Source organism: Petaurus breviceps, unplaced genomic scaffold, assembly GCF_028583685.1.
Source record: "Petaurus breviceps papuanus isolate PSGF00001 unplaced genomic scaffold, PetGlider_PUasm1.0 90617, whole genome shotgun sequence".
NCBI classification, from domain to species: Eukaryota; Metazoa; Chordata; class Mammalia; order Diprotodontia; family Petauridae; genus Petaurus; species Petaurus breviceps.
In genome coordinates, this window is record NW_027187287.1 from 2,656,263 (window position 1) to 2,682,512 (window position 26,250).

The window sequence follows — 26,250 nt, forward strand, 5'->3', positions numbered from 1 at the left end:
AGTTGACATTCAGTTGAACAGGATTATCAAGTTAATACAAGATCACTGATGCACACAGGAAGAACGTTGTGGATAACCAAGAATTTTTAGATAGATATCTCCCCCACAGCATTAGATTTTTCCAGTCTTGGGCCATTCTCATCAGTTAGAACACTGTAAAAATACAGGGTGTCCAAAAAGAGTTTCTGATTATTAGGGTCACAGTAGGAGGGAAGGCCCAATCTAGAGCTACTATGACCTGGTCATTTCTTACTGGAGTCCATGAGCCTTTAACTGAATTAGTCAGATGGAGGCGGGGGAAGGAATCATTTTCAACGTGAGGGGAGGGGGACGGGAAGGAAAGGTTCCCTAGACCTTGGGGGTAGCCTCGGGCAAGTTATACCTAGTGCTTCTCCCCTCTCACTATTCACCCTACCCCAGCTCTCTAACTTGATGAAATAAAATTAAAAGGCATAACTAGGCAGTCGGATATGTGAACATAAGGCACGAAAAGTGTTTTTTTTTTTTTTCCGGGGCGGGGATTTCCATCCCACTAGTGTCTCTCGGAGGGCAAAGGGGACTGATTGAGGCTGAGCTAAGGGGATTCCGAGTCTGTGGTGCAGTGATGGACAGGGGCGCTCCTCCTTTCTCTCAGCCCTCCAGGGAGACGGGGAGCTCCCCTGGGCCCCAGAATCGGGAAGGTTGTGGATCCTTGATTAATCAACAGAGGGCTTTTTTCCCTGACAGGCCACATTTCAGGGCACGGCATTTAAATGAAACTATTTCAAAACTAGAAAATGAAGAGGCCGAGAACCTGTTTGCTTACCTGTAAAACCAGGGTGGATCACTCTAAAGCATGAGTTGGGATGCAACGAAAACAATTATGAAAAGGGAAGGCTTTGCGTCCTACAGAGGGGGCCGTGCGGGAGGCAGGCGGCCAGCTCCTCAGCCTACCCGGACTTACCCCGGACAACTGCGGCTCCACCCTCCCCAGGTAAGAGGGGGGAATGGAGGGGCGGCCGCGAGGAGCCAGCCAACCGCCTCGCCTAGAACCCACCCCCCGGCCCACGTGCCTACAGTGTGGAGGAGGGGCCCGAAGGCTGATGCTGGGACAAGGGAGGGGGGCGGGGGAACTCCGAGCTCTCCTCCGTGGCCATCCTCTGCCGGGTTCCGCTCCTCCAAGTCTGCAGAAGGCGGAGGCGCCGTCTCCGCACACAGGCGCTTAATAGGTCATAGCTAGAAAACCTTCCCATCAATTAGTCTCGGTGGAAAGGGCTCAAGTGGGGGGCAACTACCAATTGCTAGAGATCTCTAAGAGGAAATGGAATGATTACTTGTCAAGGGTATTTGTGGGTGTGTTGAGGGGCTGGTACGATGTTCTTTCTTGGCATTCCCCGAGCTTAGTGTCTCACAGGTGGTTTCTAAAGGCTTGTTGGCTATCGAGTAAAGGAGATTCTTGATCAGGTCTGGCTGGACTCCATGACACCCAGATCGTTCCTCCTTTCCAGCTCCGATTCTAGTAAGGGCAGTAGAAGGCCTGGAAAACCTGGAGCAGGGCCCCAGGCTGTGGCAGCTCATAAAGACCAGGGTCAGAAAGTTCTTATTGGATTGGGTGTGAGGGCCACTCATGGGCACAACAGGACTTTTTGCCCAAAGGTTGGGGAAGGTGCCCTCCGGCATCCAGTACTTCAACCTGCCCTCTAACAAAAAAGCCTAATTATAATAATTGGGGAAAACGGCCCCTCTTCCAGGTATCAGAAAAATTGTCGCATTCATTCACACTTTTAAAATGTATTTGATTATTGTTTCCAGTCAGTTTACTAAAGACACTAAACATGAGAGATGAGTGCTTAGAAGCAGGGGTGTACAGACCCCTCAACCTTTGGCCAGGTCCTATGGAGAGGGGCAAATGACTCCTAGGAGCTAGCCTCTCTAAGAAGGAAACCAGCTTTGGTCTACAATATATAGTTCCATACACATTCCCTTCCCACAGCTGCTGGGAATACACTCAACAATCTCACAAAATAAGACAGAATTCAGGCTGCATTTGAAGGTGGAGAAGAAACCACATTCCAACCCAATCCCCTGAGGCTCAAACACAGCTCTTTTCTTTTCTCAAGGGGGATTATCAGGGCCAGAATTCACCTGGAAGATGCTTCTACTGCTCCTAACCCCCACCCCTCTCCTTTCACAGGAGCCAGGCCTGGGAAAAAGGAGTCAGTTTCCAGAAACATGGCACCAATGAGATGAATGATGGTGATGGGGGCCTGGGAAATTAAGAAACTGCAGGAAGACAGAAAGAGAGGTGGCTTTGGTGAAAGGGAGATGTTCAGAAACCGTGTTGCTGAATCCGTGACAGAACATGACAATTCCACCTCCATTCTTGAGATTCCCCCTCTCCTATCCTGTACAGAGAAAGGACTACACAGCAACAGGCAGAGAATGAGGTGACAGAAAAATGGCTAGTTAAGTACAGAAGTAACTTCTGATGAACCATAGTGTCATACTGGTATGATGATCCCCCAACCCTACCACCCTCCCCAAAGATCAGTCAAAGGAGATGAGCTGTGCCTCTCCACTTCCTGGGGCCGCCTGGCCCTGTGATGGGGGCTGCTGAGGGACCGGTGGTTGTGGCTGCTGCAATGGGCCTCCTGGAGGTGCCAACTAGAGGGAAGAAAACCAGATGCTTGTTACTAGACTCTTTACTGATGAAGCAAGATTTAGTCAGTCCTCTTTTGCCCACCAGGATACAGCTTCATAGACTTTTCAAGGTCCAGGACATTCACTTGTCTGATGAAAAGCCTTAAGTTCTTACCTGTGCCCAGTCCAAACCCTACTGCTGACAGATTTCCAAGCAGACTGGCTTTGTTACCACTTGATAGCCTGAATACCCTTCTTTATTTGTACCCCAAAATCTAATGAGGTACTGAGGTCATTTTTAGAATAGTGTTTTTCAAGGTCAAGAAGCCAGTCAAATAATAATGGGGGAGACCTGTGGAACAGACTTACCTGCTGGTACATAGGCTGCTGTCCCGAGAGGTAGGGTTGCTGGGGTGGCATTGATGGATCCTGGCCGGGAAGGGTAGTCATAAGATTCTGGGTATGAACAAAGGAAATACTACCTTAAGAAAATAGCTGAGTGATGTGGGAGCATCTTCCACCATGTTACCAAGGACTAGGCTTCCAGTATGGGCCAGGGAAAATGGAATCTAGCTCTGTCACCTGAGCACTAGCCTAGCTATGTTTAAAAAGACTCTTCAAGATGAATTTTTTGACCATCACATTGCTCAAAGACTGTCTACAAAGTGTACTCAACTATCTCAGTGGAGGGAGAGTAGCTGCATTAATGAAATAAGATGCTTAAAGTTCTGAAATATATGATCAGGCAGAATCAAAAGAAGGAAGGGGAAAATGTCAGATGGTAGGAAAAGAAGGATCAGATAGAAAAAGATGTTCCACCTGTGCCTGGCTCATTTCATTACAATTTCTATAAAAACTGATGGCCCATGAAGCACAGAGGCACAAACATCCTTCAGTCACTGAAGCTCTCTCCCCCTTCCTAGTCCCTATTTCAGTCCTCAGCTCTCCTCTGGATACAGTGGAGTACCCTTCCCAAACTATAAATCACAACCTCTATGCTTACCGACCCTCTTCTCACCTGCATGCTGTATGGCTGATATCCCATAGAGACAGACTGGCTCCCCATATAGCCCATTGTACTGGACTGTGGAGGCTGAGAAATGGGTGGGAGGCTCTGTGGGGCCTGAGAGGCGACATTCTGCAAAGGGAAGATAAAGTTAGGCAGGTTTCCCAGTTATCAATGTGTGTGTATATGTGTACATACACACACAGACACTCTGTCTCTTAACTCATAATGAGTTGGTAGCCTTGACTCTTCTACCAAGAAAAAAAAGCTAAACTTTTTGCTTGTTGACAGGTATGTTCTACCTCCTTACCTGATAGCCTTGTGTGGGGGTTGGCTGGTAGGAAGAATAGGCTGGATTTGTGGTGGGCACAGGCTGCCCCTGCTGAGTTGCCTGTCCACTACCTGCCCCTGCCTGGTACATATAGGCGCTCACCATATTAGGATCTGTGATAGGAAAAAAATGGAGGATTTCCAAGTTTAGCTTTCCTGGTTATGGATCAACAGCCTAATTACCCTGGGATGCCCATAGTCCATTACCTGTTCCAGCCACTGGCATGCTAGAGTAGGGTCCACTGCCTGCCTGTGCTGGCTGGTTCATATATACCGTGTGCATTGGGGAGCCCTCCACTGAGCCTGCTGGGCTAAAGGTACCAGGGAAATTCGTAGGGCCAGAAGGTTGGTATATCACCCCACCTGCAGGGGGCATGGCCTGTAACTAGTAAAAGGAAAAATAAAGAGGTTATTAGAGATAGAATGCTTAGCAGAAAATGTCTGATTGGAGAGAGGATGAGCAGGTAAATAGACACCTGGGCATAAGGCAAGGAGAAAGCTGGCATCTGTGCTCGCATCTGAATTGTCTGCTTCTGCTGTTCCAGGCGCATCTGTCGCTCCTTTTCCTGCTCCTGTAGGCGCTGAATGGCCAACTGCCTTTGCATCTCTAGGTATTCCTGGAGGGGAAGAGCACAATTGACAAGGCACCCTATCAGTATCTTCCCTAGGAGTAAGGATCAAACACTGATGAACTGCAGGGAACTACTAGTGGAAAGAACATTTGGAATCAGAAGACACAGGATTGAATTTTGACTCAGACACTCATAGGCTGTGTAACCTTAGACAGACAAGTCATTTAACATCTCTAACCTTTAGTTTCCTCATCAATAAAATGGAGAAAATAGTCACAATAGCCACCGTACAAGGTTTTTTTGAGGAAAGTCCCTTGTGAACCCATTATGTGAATGCAAGCTGTGACTTCTACTCTTACAGCTCAGGAAGCAAGGAACAGAAGACCCCAGAATCCTCATCCTTAGCGACCACAACAGGGCATGTCTAGTTCCCAAATTGTGGAATCCAAATGTTGAAAGGGACCCAAGGACTTCCACTTATAGCCTGACCACACCTAGATGCCTACCTGAAGGTGTCCCTCTACAACATTCAGATCTTACAGCAGAACTGCTAGGGTACAGGGGGAGTTTTTCATCAAATTCCTGCTGGGCTATCCCTCCTGAAGGAGCTCATCCCTCTTGTGCACACATAGCCCTTTCTGTTCCCAGTCCTCAGCCTTCAGGGCAAAGCAGAACATGAGTCTTACCTCTTTCAAGCAGTAATTAACCATGTGAAGGGCTCTCAGGCCCATAATAATCTGTCTTTTCTTTAAGTTAAAGACACCCAGTTTTTAGAAAGGACTTGCCCTCTCCATCTGAACATTCCCATAAGGAAATAGGCCTTGCTCACCTGCTTCTTCTGCCTCATGATTTCCAGTTTCTGGGCCAGCTGGATCTGGCGCTGACGCTCTGCCTCTTCGGCTGCCCGGCGCAGTTTCTCCCTGTGCTCCTCTCGGAGAGCATTGAGTGCTCCTCGGGCATCTCGGATCTGGGCCAGCTTATCTTGAAGTCCCTCATAATACACTGTGGGAGAAGGAACAAAAAGCATGAACTCCTTTCTATGTGAACGCCCCACACACAACTGTGGCTCTATCCTTCAAGATGTTGCTGGATCATCTTCCATCCTGCACATACTGGAACAGTTTTCATCTTGACAGATGCTAAGCAGCACCTCCCAGTATAGGCATGGGTATGAACGGACTTCCTTTATGCTGTTACTAAGGTCAGTTAGGAGAAGAAAGGCACAGCCTACACCTGCCTGGCACTGCTCCTCTCCAACCTCTCCATAAAGTACAGGCTGACCTTGTAAGTCATTGGCAATACCCTCTGTGGAGCTAAGCCTTTGTGTGAGGCCTCTGCTGAAGAAGCAGTATCCAATACAGGGTGTTCCAAAAGTCCCAGTGCAATTTTAAGCTATTAGAGATGCATCTCTCTAACAGGCTCTAATGACCTTCACAATGCAGAAAGAGAGAGGACTCCCAAGAGGCACTTTGTATGCACCATGAGTGTGCATGTAATAAATACTTGTTGATTGAGCACTGGCCCTGAAGAATAACTAATTTATTAACTTACACATGATGTAGAACTTGATATCTTTTCATCCATGGCAAAACTGGTTGCTATTGTTTTTGAGGAAGAAAGGGTATGGTAACAATCTAACCCAGTCTCACTGGGATTAAGAGGCTGCACAGCCTTTGCTCCCAGGGAGGTTGGGAAGGGAAAGGCAGTTCTAGAGAGGTATATCACAGGCATGACTCTAGGAGTGGTGGAGGCTGAGCTACCCTATAGCACTATCTCAGAAGCAAAACCCCATTTAACCTATGCTAGTTAATAGCTGACATGGCATTAGGAAACAAAGTTATCAATCTCTATTAGACTGAATAAATAAAATGGAAAAGACCACTGGATATGACTTCCAACAAGAAGGAATTCCATAATGTCAGAAAATATGGATACTGGGTTGTTATGTCATGGTGGGTAGTGGGTATGATTGTAGTGCAGCTCAAAAAGGCCAGAAAGCACGCACATCTCCGCTCATCCAGCTGGTTGAGCAGCTCCAGCAGCTGAGGGTGCATGTTATTAATAGACTGGAAGAGGGAGAGCACAGCTGAGTCATTGGTGATGCTCCGTCCCCTCATATGGTTGCTCTTCATGCGGTTGACAAAGGTGGTGACAGCATTTTGTAGAGCCTTCAGGAACTGCTCATGGTTCTCCTCGGACTCCCCATTCTGGTACTGCTGCTGCTGGAAACAAAGTGTAGGAGATTGCCAAGTATCACAGCCAGTGGAGCTAAGACTTAGTCTCAGACTTCCCAGGGCAGGGGACCATTTTAATAGGCCTTCAGAGCTCCGTAATACTAGAAGGAAGCTAATTTCTATTAAGGTGTTGTGATAAATGCTTTCTTTCTTCTCTGGGAGGGAGGCCTTTTTTATCTCTACTAGGCTCTCTCTACTGTCTAACAAACCCAGAATGCCGGGGGTGGGAGTGGGGGTGGGGTGTGTGACTGTCATCGGACAAATGCCCCAGGAACTAACATCCCAATTCCCCTTGGGTGGCTCCAGACACAATATGGACACTGGAGCTCATCCCAAGGCAGGCTCAAGCTAACTCTAGGGCCTCCAGTCCACAAGTGACATTCTGAATCTATTCTAACCACTAACTCACCTTTCACATCAGACCCACCTCCCTCAGGTCCTTGGGGTGAAGGTTTCTGGAATCCCATTAGAAGCGCAGGGTCACTAAGTGACCCAGATTGCACTCCCAGGACTGGAATCAGCTCAGTTCTGATCAGAGGGAGGCCAGGGTATATTAATCAGGGAATTCCCTTCACCGTGGCACTTCCTGCCAGCTTGTTAGCCTTGGGGGCCATTTTCCAGGGTGCCTGAGACCCAGTTGGCCGGCCCCTTGAGGACTGCTTGCTGAGATGGACAACATTATTAAGTTTATGGGCTGGGCCAAACAACAGCTTACCTCACTAAAAGGGCCACCGGAGGGAGTTATGGGCTGAGAGTCTGTTTCCGGGAGGGGAGTCTGGAAGAGACCAGAGGTTCAGTGGGGGCCTGTCACCTTAAATCTTTCCCCCAAACCCTCCCCAAAGGACTGGGCACATGGACAAGGCGCTGGGGTCACCCTGCTACCTCTAGCATGTTTACTGGGGCAGCATGTCCTTCTGTAGGCTGGGGAGCAGAGTCTGCCAAAGGAGCAGGGGCTGATGGTGTGGGGCTCTTCTGAACTTCTTCTTGCTTCTTCTCCCAATAGTTCCGGTTGAGGTACCGAGCAAGCTGCAAGAAGGAACAGAGAGAAAAAGTCACTTCTGTGGGCCAGGAAAAAGGAGGAGAGACAGTACAGAACAAGTAGTCATGCCCCTACCTCAGGGTCAATATCCTCGGCCAAGGGGGCGGATGAGTTCTGGGGATAAAAAGAGGATATTCTGAGACAGTCACTCCCTACAAAGACAACGGGTGCCCCACCATAATGAAACACCCACCCTGGAAGACGACAGAGAACAGACAGAAGCCCAGTCCATAAGAGGCACCGAGGGGAAGCCCAGGATTTAGCGTGCACTACTCCTCTTGCTCCCTCGTTCACACCCACAGATCCAAGATTCAAATAGTAAATTACAGATTATTTAGCTAGCTCACAGCTCTGACCTCACTCCTTTACTCAAAAAACCTCCAAGGTCTGACACTATAAAGCCCAAAGTCCCATTATTTATCAGTCAAAGCTCACAGTTCCCAACTTTTCTCTATCCCAGCCTTTTCCCCAACTAGGTTCCTTTGAGCACTCTACATTACAGTCAAATAGAACGACTTTGTATCCCCTGAACAGACCCTATGTTTTCCCATCCCACTACTGCATGTGTTCCTGACATTCCTCTGCCCAGAATACCCTCTTCACCATCTCTGCTTGCTGAATTCCTAAAGATCTTTTAAGTTTTAAGAAAATCCTTTAAGATCCAGATAAAATATCATCTTCACAAACCCTTCTTGGATTCCCTTCCTTACTCACCCCAGCTAGAAGCGATTTTTCTCTTCCTTTTCATTCATATCCCATCTTATGGTACTTATCTGACGTGTAATATTTGTGTGCATTTCTTATATCTTCTACTAAACTGTGAAAAACTTAAGGGTAGGAACCATGGTTTATTCTTCTTTGCATCTACCCATGAATCCTAACATAATATCCTTCATGTAGTAGGGGACTAAATCTCTAAGGTGCCTTCCAAATCTAAAATCCTGATTCCTACAAATGACAAAAAAGAACGATCAGGTTCAGTAAGGATGAGAGCCTAGGCACACTTGGCTTTGAAATGACTTGTATTTATTTTTGTCAGGTACTAAAATGTCGGTCCTCTTAGAGATAGTTCTTTAAGGAAAAAGGCAACTTCATCTTGAAAATGTAAGTAAAGTAAGATATACTACCCTCTGACTCTGAAGAAAAGGTTTCAAGTGGGTCTGGTAATACAAAGGGACCTTACCACAGGAGAAGAATACAAGGTGCTAGCAGGGGGGGCAGATGAGGTCACAGGTGTGGGCTCTGCCTTTGGATACATGGTATATGTTGTCTTTTGCCTCTGTGATAGAATAGAAAGCATTGTTTTTAGGAAAGAGTAATTAGGAAACATATTACAAGTGGACAATTCCTTCTTTCAGCCTAACACCCCTGATCAAGTGAATGCCCTTCACCCCATGCTGATGTATCAAGTGAAAACCTTAGCACTTTGATAGGCAGGGACTGAATTAACAACACCTTCTCTTTTCTGTGTCAAAGCAGGGTCCTGAGTCTAGGGGGGCCCCCACCAGCCACTCACCATCCTCTCCTTTTCCTCAGCTTCTGACTGGGACAGGGCAATAGCCAGCTGCAGCTCTTCTTCCTCTTGCAAAGCTGTCTCGTCCCTCTTGGGAGGCAACTAGCACAGGGAGAGCTAGGTAAGAGGCTAATGTGCAGTTAAGATAAACCATACAAGACCCCTGGGAAAGCGGATGGAGGAATGGGGAGAAGGGAGGAGGAAACTGTTGCTTCCCAAGTCCAGGTTGTGGGGAGAGGCTAGCACTGGGGAACCTTTGTACCTGAGATTGCTGGGACAGGGGACTGGTCAGGTACTCTGGAGGCAGCTCTGTTGTGGAGCTAGCTTTACCTTCAGCCTTCCTAAATGAAGAATAGCATCAAAGATTACAGAGTGATAAAAATCATAGGACACTCTTCAAAGTAACAATTCCCTAACTTCTAAGATGGGGTCATCCCTAAAACCAAACCCCCAACAATGTTATTTCCTAGGGGTTTTACAATTACATTAGACAAGATTAGAAAGAAGTGGAACAGACTCCACAAGACACAATTAGTCTCATTACTTTATAGTCATATGGGAATAACTAGAATAACAGTACTTCTTTGTATTGCGTACCTTACACTTGTATAGCATTTTACCTCTGTTCATATGCTTTTATATGCATCATCTTATTTGTTACAACAACCCAGAAGGCACAGAGAACAAATATTTTTAAGCTCAAAAAGAATAGGGGATTTGCTGTCAGTATTTGACAGTTAATTTTTCAAAGTACCTTTATTTTAATTATTTTAACAATCTGGGTAGTACCAGATATTATGGTAGTACCAGATATTAAATAGTACCAGATTTCAAACTATGAAGCAGTGATCATTAAAACAAATTTGGTTCTGGTTAAAAAAAAAGTCAGTCGAATGAAGCAAATAAATATAGTAACCTAGTAATCAATAAACCCAAGATCCAAGTTATTAGGGAAAGAAAGGACTCACTACTTGACAACTGCTATTAAACTGGATAATAGCCTGGCAGAAACTAATAAGCTCCTACCGGATATATGACTTAAATATAAAGTCGCATCATAAATTAGAGGAGTTAATGACCTTTCAGATATAACAGTAGGGGAAAAGTTAATGACTAAACAAGTAATAAAGAGTATTACTCAAGTTAAATGGACAATGTTGATTATATAAAATAAAAAAGTTTTTCCACACACACAGAAATCTAATGTAGTAAAAATAGAAGCTAAAGAGTAAAACTGGGAAAAACATTTTTAAAAAAATTCTTTGATAAAGATCTTATTTCCAGGATATACAAAGACCTATCAGATTAAGAACCATTTCCCAAAAGAAAATTGGTCAATGGATATGAATAGGCAGTTTGCTAAGGAAGAAATCAAGATCAACAATCAGGGGCGGCCAGGTAGCACAGCGAATAAGAGCTCCGGCTCCAGTGTCAGGATGACCTGGGGACCGAAGCCGGGCTCAGACACTTAGCATCCACCCAGAAACACCTGGCTGTGTAACCTTGAGCAAGTTACTTAACCCCGATTGCTTAAAAAAAAAAAAAAGATCAACAATCATATGAAAAAATCATCTAAGTCACTAAAAATCAGAGAAATGCAAATTTAAGAAACTTTGAGTTTCCAAGGATAAATGTTGAAGAGCTGTGAGAACACAGGTATGACAGTGCTTTAGTATAGGCTACTTAACTGTGGGTTTGGGTTGTGACCTATGGTTTAAGAAGTGCTGAATGGACTGTGAGTGGAAAAAGTTTAAGAAGCCCTGCGTGGAGGTGTGAATTAATTGATGAAACCAGTCTGGAAAACCATTCTGAACTATGCCCACAACAGAGAGACCTACTGTCTCTGACCCAGTCATACCACCAGGCCTATACCATCAAATAAATCAAAGAAGGAAGGAAAGGATTTTAACACAGAAAAGTATCTAGAGTAGCTCTTCTTGTGGTCACCAAAAATTCAAAACTATAGGGCTGTCCTATTGGGAGGAATGAGTTGTATATGAAGGAATAACTAGAACAATATCACTGTCTTGTATTGCATACCTCACACTTGTATTAGCATCTTACCCCTGTTCCTAAATAAATTGTGGCATATGACGTAAATGGACTATTATTGTACCATAAGAAATCATGAAATGAACTCTCTTGGAAGGAAGTGAGAAGATTTTATGAGCTGATGTAGAGTGAACTTTATTAGAAGAATAATTTATACAATCAGAACAAATACAACATCTTAGCCAAGATTGGAGGGGAAATAGTTAACTGGAGAAAAATCTCTGCAGCAAATAAATTAAATGTAAAAGAATAAGAGTCATTCAAGACTTGCAAATTGAAGAGATGCCCATCAACTGGGGAATGGCTGAACAAGTTGTGACATATGATTGTGCTATAAGAAATGATGAGGGAGGATGGTTTCAGAAAAACTTGGAAAGACTTCTATCAATTGATGTAAAGTGAAGTGAGCAGAACCAGGAGAACATTGTACAAAGTGACAGCAATATTTTAAGGATGAACAACTGTGAAAGACTACTACTCTGATCACGACAATGATCCAAGATGACAATGAAGGATGAATGATGAAAAAATAGAATCCACTTCCAGAGAGAGAAGTGATGAACTTAGCGCAGATTAAAGCATACTAAAAAAAAAAAAAGAATAAAGAATAAGAGCCATTCCCCAATTGGTAAATGGTCAAAGGATACAAATAGACAGTTCTAAAGATAAGAAAGCAAGGCTATCTCTAGCCATATGAAAAAATGCCCCATAACACTAATAATTAGAGAATTGAGAATTAAGCAACTGAGGTTCCACTTCAGAATCAGTCAATCCAAAAACATGTTAAGCACCTAATGTGGCAGGCAGTACCATACCCATCAGATTAACAAAGTTGGGAAAAAAAAAGATTGGAAGAGCTACAGGAAAACAGCTACACCGATGAACAGCTATAAATTGGTCCAGCCTTCTGGAAAGCAATTTGGAACCATGCACAAAAATTACTAAATAGTGCATATACTTTGACTCGGCTAGACTACTGCTAGGCCAATACAACACAGATCAAAGAAAGAGCAAAAAGTCTTATGTGTATAAAAATATTCATTGTAGTTCTTTTTGCAGTGACAAAATGATAAGGGTGCTCAATTAGGCAATAGTTGAACAAACTGTGTTATATGAATGTAACGGAATATTATTATGCTATAAAAAACTAGGGAAAAGTTGGTATCATAAAGACCTGTGTGCAGTAATACAGAATTAAGTGAGCAGAACAAGTACAAAAACAAATAATTTTCACAGACTTAACAATGCTGCTCATCACCTAAATGACCAAAAAGAATGCCTCTCACCTCATGTCAGAAATGATGGACTAATAAATAGAATAAGAAATGAATTTCTGGATGTGACCAATGTGGCAATGGGCAGGGACAGATTAATAATTTTTAAAAATATCTGTTACCTGGAGAATTAAAAAACAATTTGGGGTACAGGATCATAAGATCTACACCTCAGAGATCAAGTCTCACCCTCTCATTTTGCACTTGGGTAGTTGATACAGGGATTGTTGATGAGGAAACAGGCAGAGAAAAGGTAAAGTGTTCCAGGTCATATTAATAGCACTCATAGTCATTAAAGTAGATCATTAAACTCTGGGACCTGCCCAACCAATAAGATTTCCTTCAATTCATCAGCATCACCACAGTTAGTGGCAGAACTGGAACAAAAATCCAAGTCTCCTCACTTCATCTAGTGCTCTTTCTATTATACCATACTACCTTGATTTAAGTCTTCTGATGTAGCACCCCAAGGCTCTTTTTTTTTGGGGGGGGCCCAGGGCTCTTTCTGAGACTATTAACATTGCTAAATGGGTACAGAATCCCTCTGGGTATGCTACACAAACACAATCTTAGACACAGTGTTAGACAAGCAAATCTAAGCTACATTCAGCCAGACACATCTAGAAGGAAAAAAATCAAGCCAATGGTTGATAAACAGTGACTTTAGGACTGGAATTCTGCTCCAAGGAGAATCTTAGCCTTCCCCACCATAAGCTTCATGTTGCTCAACTACAGTGAATACAGCCAGTCCCTTCCTGAGTTATGGGGAGTTCCTAATAGCCAAAATGGAAACACCTTTCTCAGCAAGTGACAATCTCTCTGTTCTCAGTTTCCTCCCCTATAAAATGAGGAGGCTGGATTAAAACTATGTAATGCCTAAGGTAACTTCCAATGGTAATATTCTATAATTTTGTTGTGTAGGAAAACCATGCTCTGGGTAAACACTGACTCTCAAAGATGGAGACATTACAGCTTAGTAAAGGAAGGAATTCGTGAAAAGATAACACATGGGAACAAGGGGAACTCACTTATTCAGTAGTTCATAGCAGGGCTCACACACACGTACTTCCTTTTCAATGCCAAACTTGGGAATGGTGGAACACTTAGAAGAACATTTCCCACAAAAGATTTGTCCACATGCCCGGCAGTGATGCTACAAATAAGAAGTGAGGAGGACATCAGAAATGTGTTTTACTCCCCATCTTACCCAATACAAAAGTACAAACTGGTCATCTCAGCTGCGAACATGCTTACTTTACGGGTCATCACCCCAAACTGCACTCTGCATCTGTGACATTCTTCAGCATCAACCCAATCAGGAGCCTAGGCAAAAAGACACAACCAGATAAGATATTTCCATGGGCAACAAAACTAGATGTCCCCATCCCTCTTTTTGCTCTGCCAAATTCAGCACCCAGTGCTGAAACAATAGCACTGAGTAAAAATTCTCAACTCCCAATAAAACTAGGAAAGAATACATGGAAAATTCAGAGTGTAGGAAGAAGTGGTAGTTTAAATGTGCAAAAACTATTTATTCCTGTCAATTAAAACCAGCAGCCTAGGAGAAAGGCAGAATCACTGAGGCCTAAAGATTATGTTTCAGAGAAAAAAAAAAAGGATCCCAAATCCAAAAGATCCCTTTTTTTGGGCAAGGAATGGAAATTCAAGACATCTTAAGGCTCTGAATAAATTTTAATTTAGGGTCTAGATCATATTACCACTAGCCGCAATTTCTTAACAGCCATAGATTTTGTTTAGTATCCTACCATAATTCTTTATTATATTACTATAAAGAGATTAAAACAGCTACATGAAGATTTTGTCTATAAGTTGGCCACAACTTCTGCATGATCAGAAATTTAAATCTTTGAAGGAAATACCACACACATAATACTGTTAAGAAACACACAACACCCCAATTTCAAGAGTTAATACTTCTCTCCTCAATTCAGTACAAGTCCTAGATCTGAGAACTCACCCTTTCTGCAGCAAACATGGCATCACTCTCCTTGAATTCTGGGAAAACATGACCTGTAGAAATGAGAATATACATTGCACACACCAAAAAAATATCCCAACAGTAGTTTTATGAAGCAAAGGCTGGAATTAGAAGTCCTAGGTTTGCTATCTGACCTACTATATTATATGTGACCTATGGCAAGTCATTGCCCAATCTTGACCTCTGGCATGATCACACTGAGAGGGTTCTGGGAGTCCCTTCTTCTTTCCTTGCTCTTAGCATGCAAAGGATAAGCTTTTTCTAATTAGTCCACCTCCTATTTCACATTTCAGAAGGTATACATGACATAGATAACCCAAAGAATTCTCTATGGTCATTAATTAGGTTTCTGAAGTTGCCTAATGTTATAGTAAGAGGTGCCATAAATAGAGCGCTGGGCCTGTAGTCAGGAAGACCTGAGTTCAAATTCAGATTCATATACTCACATACATATACGACCTTGTACAAGGCACCTAACCTCTGTTCACCTCAGTTTCTTCAACTGTAAATCAGGGAAATAATAGTACTTACCTTGAAGGGTTGATTTGAGATCAAATGAGATAATACTTGTAAAAGTGCTAAGTATAGTGCTTGGCACACAGTAGGCATTTTATAAAATGCTTATTCCCTTCCTTCCCCTTATACAAACTGTTCTTTCTCCTTCGAGGGTCTTACTCCTCCAATTCATCCTGCAAATCATTACCAGACTATTTTTCCTAGCACAACTGTCATATCAAAACTGACAGTTACTTGGACTTACAACAGATATTCAATTACCATATCACATTTGAACTCTACCTAAATTCAAGGTCTTTCATAAACTGGCCTTTCTTACCTGCTTTCCCACTACGCCCTGACATAGATCCTCCTTTGCTTTCACTGTGCACCCCTCCCCACACACATATCAAGTTAATTCCTAAATTTCCTCCTTCTCCTACTGGCCTTAACCTAGAATGTACCCCACATCTCTGAATCCTCCCAAATTTAAAACCTCTAATCTACATCTTCACACATCTCCTGCCATAATTTACCTTCCACCTTCATGATCTGGTAGGTGTCCTGCACTACCTTATACTTGGGCTCATTTCGGAATGCATGAGCCCAAGCCTGGATCAGGTAGAGGATTTTGTTACGGACATTTACTTCCACTTGCCTCTGCAGAGAAAAGAGGATGCAGAGATCAGTAAAACCAACTGGAGATGAAGAATTCCAGGAGAAGTTTTAGGGTAGGGAAGCAGATGAGAAATTTAATATTCTAAAGGAATGGGACTTACAAATGAGGAAAAAGGGAAGGGAGATTTCCTACATATCTAAGAAATGTGGGACAGACAGTTACCACAGGAAATGTCCAGCCATTTAAGGCACTTCCCTGAGTGTTTGTCTTATAGTAACCAAATCCTATTCAAACAGTAAGACAATTCCCAAATTGCTTCAATTCTTCAGCTCTCAGCACTCATAGTCATTAAAGTCAATCACAAAACTTCCTATGGGACCCTGCCCAGCCACTAAGATTTCCCTCAATTCATCAGAATCACCACAGTCTTTCACCACTCCAGACTTCTAACATATAGTTCTCCAACCCAACCAAGTTTTGCATTAGTGAAACTCTGAACCTCCAAGGTCAAGCTGCCAGCTAGAAGGAGAGATCAACAGCCTTCCAGAGCCTGTCATACTTAGGAAGCTGCAGGCAGCTTAGCTTAGCAGGGCTTTCTTCTATTTCTCTCTAGTCCTGGTCAGTCTTAGACAGAGGTTCTGCCATCATCAGCTGATCCTGGCATCATCACTTCATACCACATGACCAGCTGTTCTGCAAACTCTCCCAGGAAACAGAACAAGGGCCAAGTGCTGAAAGCTCCAATTTCAACCAGGTCACAGCACAGCCAAATCTTCAGTCTATATATCTATCAAGGAGATGCCTCTAGCTGTAAATTCTGAAGCAGTGAAGAAGCAGAGGAAATGGCTTCAGGGAGGGACTACAAGAAACCTCCATCTGGGCTTCAGTCTCTCAAATTCTTATCTCAGTAAGAAAACCGGCCACAGAGAAACTTATTAGGTAACATGCCATCTTAGTGACAAATTGTGATGTAAATGGAATATATAGACAATTAGCTGAAAGAGTCAAGTAAATAATTCTTTCATTTCCTTAAGTCAAATCAGAACCTAATAACAGCAAAAATGCCCAAAGCATTATCATTATAAGTCTGTAATCACAAATGTAGGTAGCAAAGGCTCAAGTCTGGGCAATAGGTTCTCAACTGGTCTCACTGCTTCAGCTATCTCCTCTCTTACTACTAAATTGATAGTCCTAAAACACATATATGACTATGTAATTCTAATGAAAAAGTCTTCAGTTTTCCATTGCCTCTAGGACAAGGGCTCTTAACCTTTTGTGTCATAGACCTCTTACCAGAATGTTCTTAAATGCATAAAATACACAGAATTACAAAAGAAACCAATTATACCAAAATACAATTATCAAAATCTTGTTAAAAGTTTAAGAACTCCTCTACTTTTCCTGTCTTATTTTATATGACTCTGTACTAGTCAAACTGCCCTACCAGCAGCTCCCTGTACATGCCATCTCCCATCTCTATAGCTCTGCACAGATGGTCCCCAAGCCTGCAATGAACTTCTTCCTCACCAACACTGACAAAAAAAAAAACACCAAAAAAACAATGCTTGGCTTCTTCCAAAGGAGAGCTTATGTGTCACCCCTACATACATATGGTCTTTTCTCATACCCAATTACTAGTAGCCTCTCCCTCCCAGAATTACTTAGAATGGATTCTTCAGTGTATGTATTGCTTCTCCCCCAGAGACCATAAGCTCCCTGAAACTGCTCTATTTTTGTCTTTGTGACCTAAGTGCCTTATAAACAATACGCACTAAATGTTAACTGAATTAAAGCAAGAGTTCAGCAGTCACCAGTTTACATTAGCATGCTTGAAACACTCCTGGTGCCCAGCTCTAGGTTGGAAGTTGCAAATCAGTCACAAAAAGTGGGACCTACTGCAAAGAGCAAACAGATTACCTAGGTCACTGTGTATGCACAGTATGGAACTGCTACTCATGCAATGCATGGCCTTCCCTCTCTCTCCCAATCCAGATAGTAGTTATCAAAAGTGGAGCACCTGACTACAAAGAATAGCTATCAGGTTAGCCCGCTAGAAACTTAGCCATAAAGACCTTAAAAAAGGGAACCCCCTTCAGTTCTTGCCAACAGGGCATCTGTTTTATAAATATTTCTCAAGGACACTCTTACCTTGAGCAGTTCTTTTAGCTCTTCCATTGTCTGTTTGTTGGCTACCTCATCATGAACTGTCTGACCACAGTTCTTGACAATGGATTCCATAACCTGTCACGGGAAAGAAGCCCAAAAGGTGGAAAGGAAATATTTCATTAAGACAAAGCCTACAAAATTCCTTCCTTGCTTGAAAGGCAAACTCCTACCAGTCTTCTCTCCTTAGGTCTGTGATAGGCCAAAATAGTAATTTTATTCCTTTGGATTAGGCAGCCATACAATGTCTGCAAAAGTTCCCACTGATTCCCTATAGTACTAACTAGAAAACCCACATGAATCATTTCACAGGTATTTATTACTGGAAACAGCTCTGTTATTTACATCTGGAGAAAACAAGAAAGGAAAATAATTCCACCCCTGGTAGGTCACAAAGTAAGTGGTACTGCTAAGAACTAGATCTCAGGAGTTCATCTCGATGCTCAACAGAAAACTCTGCTCTCTGCTGGGTGCCTCCCTGAGACCGTAAGACTTTCCTCATCTCTATGCCTTCCAAAAAGATAGGGAGAAACCTTATATGTGGTAAAAGCCTAGGTCAGACCTCACTGGAATATACTGATTGCTAATTACCTCTAAGGCATAGAGGGCCACATGTGGATTCTTGTCATTGACTTTTTTCTTGATGGAACTTACTGCATATTTTGCTCTGAAAGGAAAGGGCATTAAGTAAGTAGGACAGGAATGAGAAAGAAACATGTCCTTAGCAACTAAAGAAACTACAACACAACATTTATCTACCTGGTTTGTACAGTGACAAAGAATTCAACAACTACACAGTTTTCACTGTTGGTAAAAATCAGAAGAATTAGTCGTAACTGTCCCAAGATCTTAAGTGTACCAACAGAGCAAAGCATGAGATTATTTAAAAAAAAAAAAACAACCATACTGCATGACTGCACATATATAACCTATATCAATTTGCTTGTTGTCTTGGGGTAGAGAGAAAAATTTGGAACTCAAAATCTTCCAAAAACTGAATGTTGAAAATTGTTTTTGCAAGTAACTAGAAAAAAATAAAATACTATTAAATAATAAAAATTGTATTGATGCCTTTGTTTTTATAAGTCATTTCTGGATATAAGTGACAACTCCTTGCCCAACTCTAGAACTGGACTTCCTTAGAAACAAAGAAAAATAGTTAAGCAAAAATAACAAAAACAGGCACTGTATCTGAAAATGTATGTAATATTCTGTCCCTATACTCCCTGGTACATGTTTCATTATGCATTATCTAGGACCAAAATTGGTTATTAAAATTAGAAGGAATTTTAATTGATAGTTTTCATTTGTATTGTAGTCAATCAATCAGTAAACATTTATGCTAAGCACTGGGGATACAAAAAGAGGCAAAAGACAGTCCCAGCCCTCAAGAAGCTTATGCTACAATGGGGAGACAACATGCAAATACATACAAAGCAAGCTATTTAAATGATAAATAGGAAATAATTAACAGAGAGCAGGCAAAGGAATTAAAGAGGGGTGGGGAAAGGCTTCCAGTGGAAGATGGGATTTTTAAGAAAGCCAGGGATGTCAGTAGGCAGAGTAGAGGAGGGACAACATTCCAGACACAGAAGACAACCCGAGAAAATATCTAGAGAGGCAGTGTCTTGTTCATGTAACAGCCAGAAGATCAGTGTCACTAAAATCTCCATAAGGGGTTAAGAAGACTTGGAAAGGTAGGAGGGAGCTAGGGATGAAGAGCTCTGTTTGCCACTCAAGAGTATTTTTTCTTTGATCCTGGAATTTACTGAGTAAGGGAGTGACAGTGCTCTGGGAAAAAATCACTTTGGTAGCTGAATGGAAGATGGACTGGAGTGGGGAGAGAGCTGAGGCAGGCAGATCCATTAGCAGGCTGTTGTAATAACACATCAGAGTAGAGAACTGGAAGGTCTCAGCAACTATGTGTGCATGTGTGTGTTAGTGAGGATTCTTGGATAACTTCTAGGCTTCAAGCCAGAGGGTCTAGGAGGATGTTGTTTTCCTCTACAGTCATAGAGAGGGTAGGAGAAGGGTAAGCGTTTAGAGGGAAAGATAATGAGTTCAGTTTTGGACATGTTGAGCTTAAGATGTCTACTGAAACATCCAGTTCAAGAAGTCTGAAAGGCAACTGGAGATAGAAGATTGGAGGTCAGCAGAGTTTGGGGCAGGATAGGTAGATCTGAGAATTATCAGCAAAGAGATGTCCATAGGATCACCAAGTGAAAAAAAAAAAAGAGGACCCAGGACTGAACTCTGAGGGACACCTAGGGCTAGAGGGCACGATCTTGAGGATCCAGAAAAGGAGACAGAGAAATACATAAGAGAACCAAGAGAAAAGAGAAGGAAGAGAGAGTGATCAACTTGTTAAAGGCTGCAAAGTGGTCAAGGAGAATGAGAAAATGAGAAAAGGTCATTGGTTTGGGCGAGGAAAGAGATCATTAGTAACTTTGGAGAGAATGGAATGATAAGGTCAGAAGCTGGACCATAAGGGATTAAGAGAGCGAGAGGAGAGAAAATGGAGGCACCTATGGTAGACAGCCTTTTTGAGTTTAGCTACAAAGGGTAAAAGAGATATGGGATGAAAGTGGGGATAAAAGAAGGGTCAAGTGAGAGTGTTTTCAGAATGGGGGAGACATGGGCATGTTTTTAGGCAGTAGAAATGAACCAGTAAAGAAGGAGAGATTGAAAATAAGTGAAAGGAGGGGGTGGATAACAGGAGGTAATCTTTTGGAGGAGATGGAATGGAATGGGATCATTTGTACAGGTAGAGAAGTTTTAGCTTTGGTAAGGAATAAGGCCACTCCACAACATGAGCCAGGAGTGAAAGAAGAGATAGCAACAGAAGATACCTGAGTATAGATGAGAAAGAGGAGAGAAAAGGGAGTCTGATGCAAATGTTATCAATATTTTTGGTAAAATATGAGGCAAGGTTCTCAGTTGAGAGAGTAGGGGGAGAGAGGGCCATAGGCAATGTGAGGAGGGATGAAGAGGTTTGGAAGAGCTGCTGAGGTGAAAGAAAGTAAGCTGCAGTGTTGCGCTAGCTGTGCATGCTGTTTTTCTGGTTCTGCTCACTTCACTCTGCTCTACTTCGTAAGTCTCCCTATTCTGCTCTGAATTTCTCATCTTTCTCTTAGAAATAGCCATCTACACCCACTGCCTTCACTTCTGCTCTTAGTCACTCCTCAACCCTTTTACTTGGCTTCTGCCATCACGGAAATCAAACTGTTCTCTCCAAAGTTACCAAATGACCCCAAGTGTACAATCTGATAGCCCTGACTTGTCTGTTTTATCTGATAAGAGGGACCACCTTCTCCTCCTGAACACTCTTCCCTGGATTTTTATGATACTACTCATTCCTGCTTCTCCTAATTGGTCCTTCCTCTCTTTTGCTGATTCATCTGTTTCATGCTTCCTTCATGTTTCATGCGTTGGTGTACTGCACTAGGCCCTCTTCTCTTTTTTCTCTACACTTACTTGGTGACTTCACCAGCTCCCAGGGGTTTAATTATCATCTCATTGAAGATGACTCCCAAATTTATGCACCTACCTCTAGTCACCCTCCTGAGGGTCAGTTCTGCATCATAAACTGCTTTTTAGACATCTTGAATGGGATGTCCACAGGCATCTCAAACCGAGTATGTTCAAACAAAATTCATTCGTCTTCTGAGCTTCCTTATTTCTTTCGAAAACCTCGTTCCAGGCTCTAACGTCTGAAGTCTCAACTCCCCATTCTCTCACCCTACATATAGAATCAGCTATCAAATCTTGCTATTTCTACCTCTACAACACCTCTCCAAACTGTGCCTGGCTCATTACTCGAATAGTTGCCATCTAAATGCAGGCTCTCATTACCCTTTACCTGGAGTATTGTAAAAGACCCCTAATTAGTCTCATAGACCCAAGTCTCTTTCCTACCCCAAAACATTCTCCACAGAGTTGCCAAAGTGATCTGGCTTAAGTGGAGGTCTTATACTGTCACTACCCTCCTCAACAAATTCTAGTGGCTCCCTATCACTTTTAGGATCCAATATTTAATTCTTCTGTTTAACTTCTAAAGCCTTTCACAAGCTGGCCCGACTTAGCTTGTCAGCTTCATTAACCAGTCTAGCCAAACTAGCCTTCCTGCTGGTTCTCTACATGACCCTCCTCCCATCCCTGTGATAATGAACTGGCCATCCACCAGGCCTGGAATATACTCTCTCCTCAGATTCACTTGGCAGTGATACCTTCCTTCTTTCAACATTCTGCTCAAGGGCCACCTCTACATGAAATCTTTTCCAATTCCCAACTGCTAATAGCATTCCTTCCCTAAATCCTTCGATGATTCTATATATACACATTACCCTCTTCACCAATGTAAGCTCCTTGAGGGCAGGGGTTGTTTCACTTTTGCCTTGTATCCCCAGCACCTAGCACAGAGTTACTTGGTACATAGCAGAACCTTAAAAAATATCAATTTTAAAGCATGATAATTCATTATATTCATCTATTCAAAATACCATCATTTGTTCCTCTGCTGTCCAATGAATGGGCACTCACCTTGTATCTGGTTCTATGCTATCACACAAAAAAGTGATGCTGGAAGTATTTTGGTACATATTGGACTTTTCAGTCTTTGATCTTATCGAGGTATTTGTCCAGTAATAGAATTTCTGCAATCAGTAGTACCCTTGAATAATTCCAAATTGTTTTCCAGAATGGCTGCATTTGCACTTCTTCCCACAGTCCTCCAACATGGAGGACTTTTCATCTCTATTAATTTATCAGGTGTGACACAAGACCTCAGAGGTCTTATACTGTCATTTCTCTATAATGATTTGAAGTACATTTTGGTGACTGTTTAATAGTGTATTTTTCTTTTGAAAATTGTTTGAGCTCTAATTTCATATCCCACCCAGTCAACCAGGTCATCTACCTGCCACCACCCCATTTAGAATAAGACCTCCACCCTGGACCTAAGACCCGGACTAGGACTAGGTTATTCAGAACACATGGTCCAATAGCTGGGGAAGTTAATCCACTCACTGCAAATTAGGCCATTTTCTCTACATGCCGGTTCTATACACCCAAGAATGCTTTGGTTTCATAGCCCATGAAGCTAACTACCCAGACTATCTCATCATCTGCCTCCCTTCCAACTTTCTACTTCCTCAAAACAGTAGTCATCCACTGTTAGAATGTAAGCACCTTGAGGGCAGGGACTTTGTCTCTATTTTTAAAAATATTTATCCTCAAGCCTTACCATAGTTCTTGGAAATATAGTAAGTACTTAATAAAATGCTGTTTCACTCTTTCATATACTTTGACTGGGGAATGGCTCTTGTCTTATATATTTGTGTCAACTGAGTAGTGCTTAGATGGCAGGATTATCAGTGCTGTTTAATAAAAACATTTTTTCCTCTTTATTTTTCTAGTTTCTTTTTTTAGTCTAGTAGCAATTCTTTTTTTTTTGAGTACATGCAAAAGCACTTTAGTTTTGTGTAAGCAAAATTTTATGTCTTTTATAATCAAAGCCCCTGATTCTTAAGATCAAGGGCAAACATTTCATAAGATAGCATATTATACAGAGCTTCACAGACAAAGATCTGGATGCAGGTTCCTAGATTACAGGTCAGTTCCAATTTAGTCAGAAGATTACAGAACCTTGGACTAGTACAGGCAATCTGTGCCAGCCTAGACTAGCAGGCATGATATTGAGAAGCAGTAGCCTAAAAAATTATGAAATTTAGAAAAGAAATATCTATAATGAAAGTAAACATTGCTCACTTACTGAGTATCTCCCTGACGAATCATGTCACAGATCTGAAGGATAGACTCCCAATCTGTCTCTAGCAGGAGCTGACTGGTAGCTTTGTCTGCAAGGAAAAAATGCACCCATTAAATGAATTCACTATAATTTACTGCGACTTAATCAAGTGCCAGATCATTTATCTCAACTAAAGCTAATCACAAAATCAGAAAATTCATTCTGGCTTATTTTAATAATTTTTTAAAACAATTTCAGCACAGGTCCAAATCTTACAATAGTCCTTAAAAAATGGAGAAAGTATTATCCCCATTTCACAGAGAAAAAAATGTACAAAGTACAAGGAAATAATTTGCTCAAGGAAGATAATTTATTAATCTTAACCCTTTAGGCTATTAGGTGTCTAATTTACTCAATTAGACTATAAGCAGACTTAAGACCATAATAATATCACAAATTCCTAGTTGGTTTAATCTAAAGCAGTCTTTGTGAATGTCATAGACATTAATCTCACATTACGTGATCTATAACCTAATATTTCTATTCCATTTAAAATATTGGTTCAAGGAGAAATAATAATGCCTTTCTGCATTGGAGAGTATAATTTTCTCTGGGGATACATAAAGTGATCAAATAAACCTTTTTCATTTTCAATATTGACTAGGTTAACATGTAAGGTACATTTTGAAAGATGGAAAATGTTGGTGAGTCAGCTAAGAGCAAAATCACTTTAAATGGTCCATATAAATTACTAGTCCTTCCAATGTTTTCTTGATACAATTTAGCTTATATAGGTGAGTACTAATAAGAAAGGTGTATAATCTCCCCTAAAATGGTATGCAAAACAAGATATTAACTGTCATGTGCCTGTTGGTTAGAAGCAAATAACTCTACCCCAAAAAGACCTCTAATTCTATCTAAGCTGGAGATAACATATTGCTAGAGTCATAGAAACAAAGTCCAGATTATTCTGAGTTCAGATATTATATAGTTCAACCGCTTCATTTTTAACAGGTGAGGAAACAGGCCCAGAGAAGTCCAAGGTCACACAAGTAGTATCAGAACTAGAATTTGAACCCAAGTCCTCTAACTCTCAAAATCCAAAATTGGTTTGTTTTTTTACTTTATCACAGCTAAGCCATTCTCTAACACACACACGTACACACACTCACTTTCTCTCAAATATACCCATGCACACTCCAATCATTCTTGCCCCTGAAAACTTAAAAGATTGTGTGCTCCTAAGTTACAAAGCAAATGAGATAAGCTGAAAGCCGAATTCCTCTTATTCAAGGGGAGAAAATAGCTCTCTCCCCTTTTTCTTTAGGTGAGAAGTCTGAGGGTTTTTCCTGGGCTAACTCCCAGTCGGGCATGCAAAGGTTAGGAAGGGTTCAGACTAAAAAGGTTATTTTGTTTCCCGAAGATGGCGGCACTAGAGAGTCCTGGCAGATCCCAGAGGAAAACTGGTTCCATTGCTTGAGGGGACCAGAACTAAGAAAATTTCATCAGAATCTAGACCAAACTATATTTTCCTGTGAAACAATATTCTTCGTATCTGACTTAGTCACCAACCCTTGTGATGAAGGACTTCTGACTCCAAGTCCAACCTGTCCAACCTGTCAGATGCTAGTTCTTTTAAGCAAGGGGGCTGTTTTTCCTGGGGGACAGGTGTAAACTACCTAAGACGAGGATGCAGAATTACTAAAGCATCAATACTAGCGCTTCCTTCTTTGGGTGCCCACTTAATATCCACATTTTCCTAAGTTTCTGGTAATTAATTCTCACAAGACTCCTAATAATAATTGATGCTTTAAAGCTCCCCATGTGAAACTGATCCTAAGCCTTACCAAAATACAGAGGAGGGAAATTAGGGAAGAGGCTAATCTCCTTGCAAGAGACGACAGAAAACGAGGGGTCCTCAGTCCTTCCATGCCAGTCCCCAACACTGCCTGGAGGCACCAATGATTGCGACGCCCCTCCAGCACCTCAGGGACCAGCCCATGGGACAGTGGGAAGAAAGGCATAGGATAGAGGCGGGCAAGTGGATAGGAGGGTGGGGGGTGGGGAAGACAGAGAACAGCAAGAAGAGGAGGGGAGGGCCGCCCCCACCCCATGCGTGACCCCACCCTCTGGTGTCTCCACCTCCCCCAGGGATCCAACTGACTCAGCGCCCGGGGTCGAAGAACAAGCTGGCAGACGAGCCGGGGCGGCGAGGCCCCCCAGATGGTACGAGGCAGGCCCGGCGGACCCTAGATCGGCGCTGGCGAAGGGGGGGGGGGGAAGCGGTCAGTCGGGGGCACGTTACCTAGGAGACGCTCGAAGGTGCCGCTACCTCTCCCCATGGCGACCTCAGACCCAACCCCGCAGCGATAGACGCTCTCCCAACTCGGAGCAGGCGCGTCCCCCGGCTTCCGCTTCCGCCTTGGGCTGTTTCCACTGAAGCGCACACGTCACGGAGAGAATGACCGACAGACAGACGGACGGCGACTGGACCGCGGAGAAGACGCTGGAATCTTGGGAATAGGAGCTTCCGGGGATTGAGGAGCAAGCGCAGACGTTCTACCGAAGCGAAGCGAGAAGCCCGCCAAT

At 42.7% G+C, this 26,250-nt stretch overlaps 2 protein-coding genes across 10 annotated transcripts in view; both read right to left on the reverse strand.

Annotated features, from left to right (window-relative positions):
• LOC138142939 (mitochondrial dicarboxylate carrier-like) overlaps positions 1-940 on the reverse strand; it is a 39,632-nt gene extending 38,692 nt beyond the window's left edge. For 7 of the 8 annotated variants that reach the window (XM_069064068.1, XM_069064070.1, XM_069064072.1 and 4 more), the window contains exon 1: positions 806-940. The gene's annotated coding sequence lies outside the window, so the exon portion shown is untranslated. The remainder of the gene's footprint in view (positions 1-805) is intronic. The other variant, XM_069064071.1, reaches the window with a different exon arrangement.
• An 814-nt stretch (positions 941-1,754) lies between these two features.
• On the reverse strand, positions 1,755-26,218 carry HGS (hepatocyte growth factor-regulated tyrosine kinase substrate). Of its 2 annotated transcripts, none has more exons than XM_069064063.1 (22): positions 25,967-26,218; positions 23,686-23,770; positions 18,507-18,582; positions 17,901-17,993; positions 15,670-15,793; positions 14,618-14,670; positions 13,894-13,962; positions 13,668-13,792; positions 9,576-9,654; positions 9,317-9,415; positions 8,984-9,079; positions 7,876-7,914; positions 7,644-7,787; positions 7,477-7,536; positions 6,533-6,746; positions 5,357-5,529; positions 4,432-4,572; positions 4,163-4,340; positions 3,936-4,069; positions 3,638-3,757; positions 2,989-3,075; positions 1,755-2,643 (listed from the first exon to the last, which is right to left on the reverse strand). In XM_069064063.1, exons 1-22 carry the CDS (start codon positions 26,001-26,003, stop codon positions 2,527-2,529), a joined length of 2,343 nt encoding a protein of 780 aa, XP_068920164.1. In that variant the 5' UTR covers positions 26,004-26,218; the 3' UTR covers positions 1,755-2,526. The 2 variants fall into 2 exon arrangements, with proteins under 2 accessions (XP_068920164.1, XP_068920163.1); XM_069064062.1 differs by having other exon boundaries at positions 6,533-6,749.
• Between the last annotated feature and the right edge of the window lie 32 nt (positions 26,219-26,250).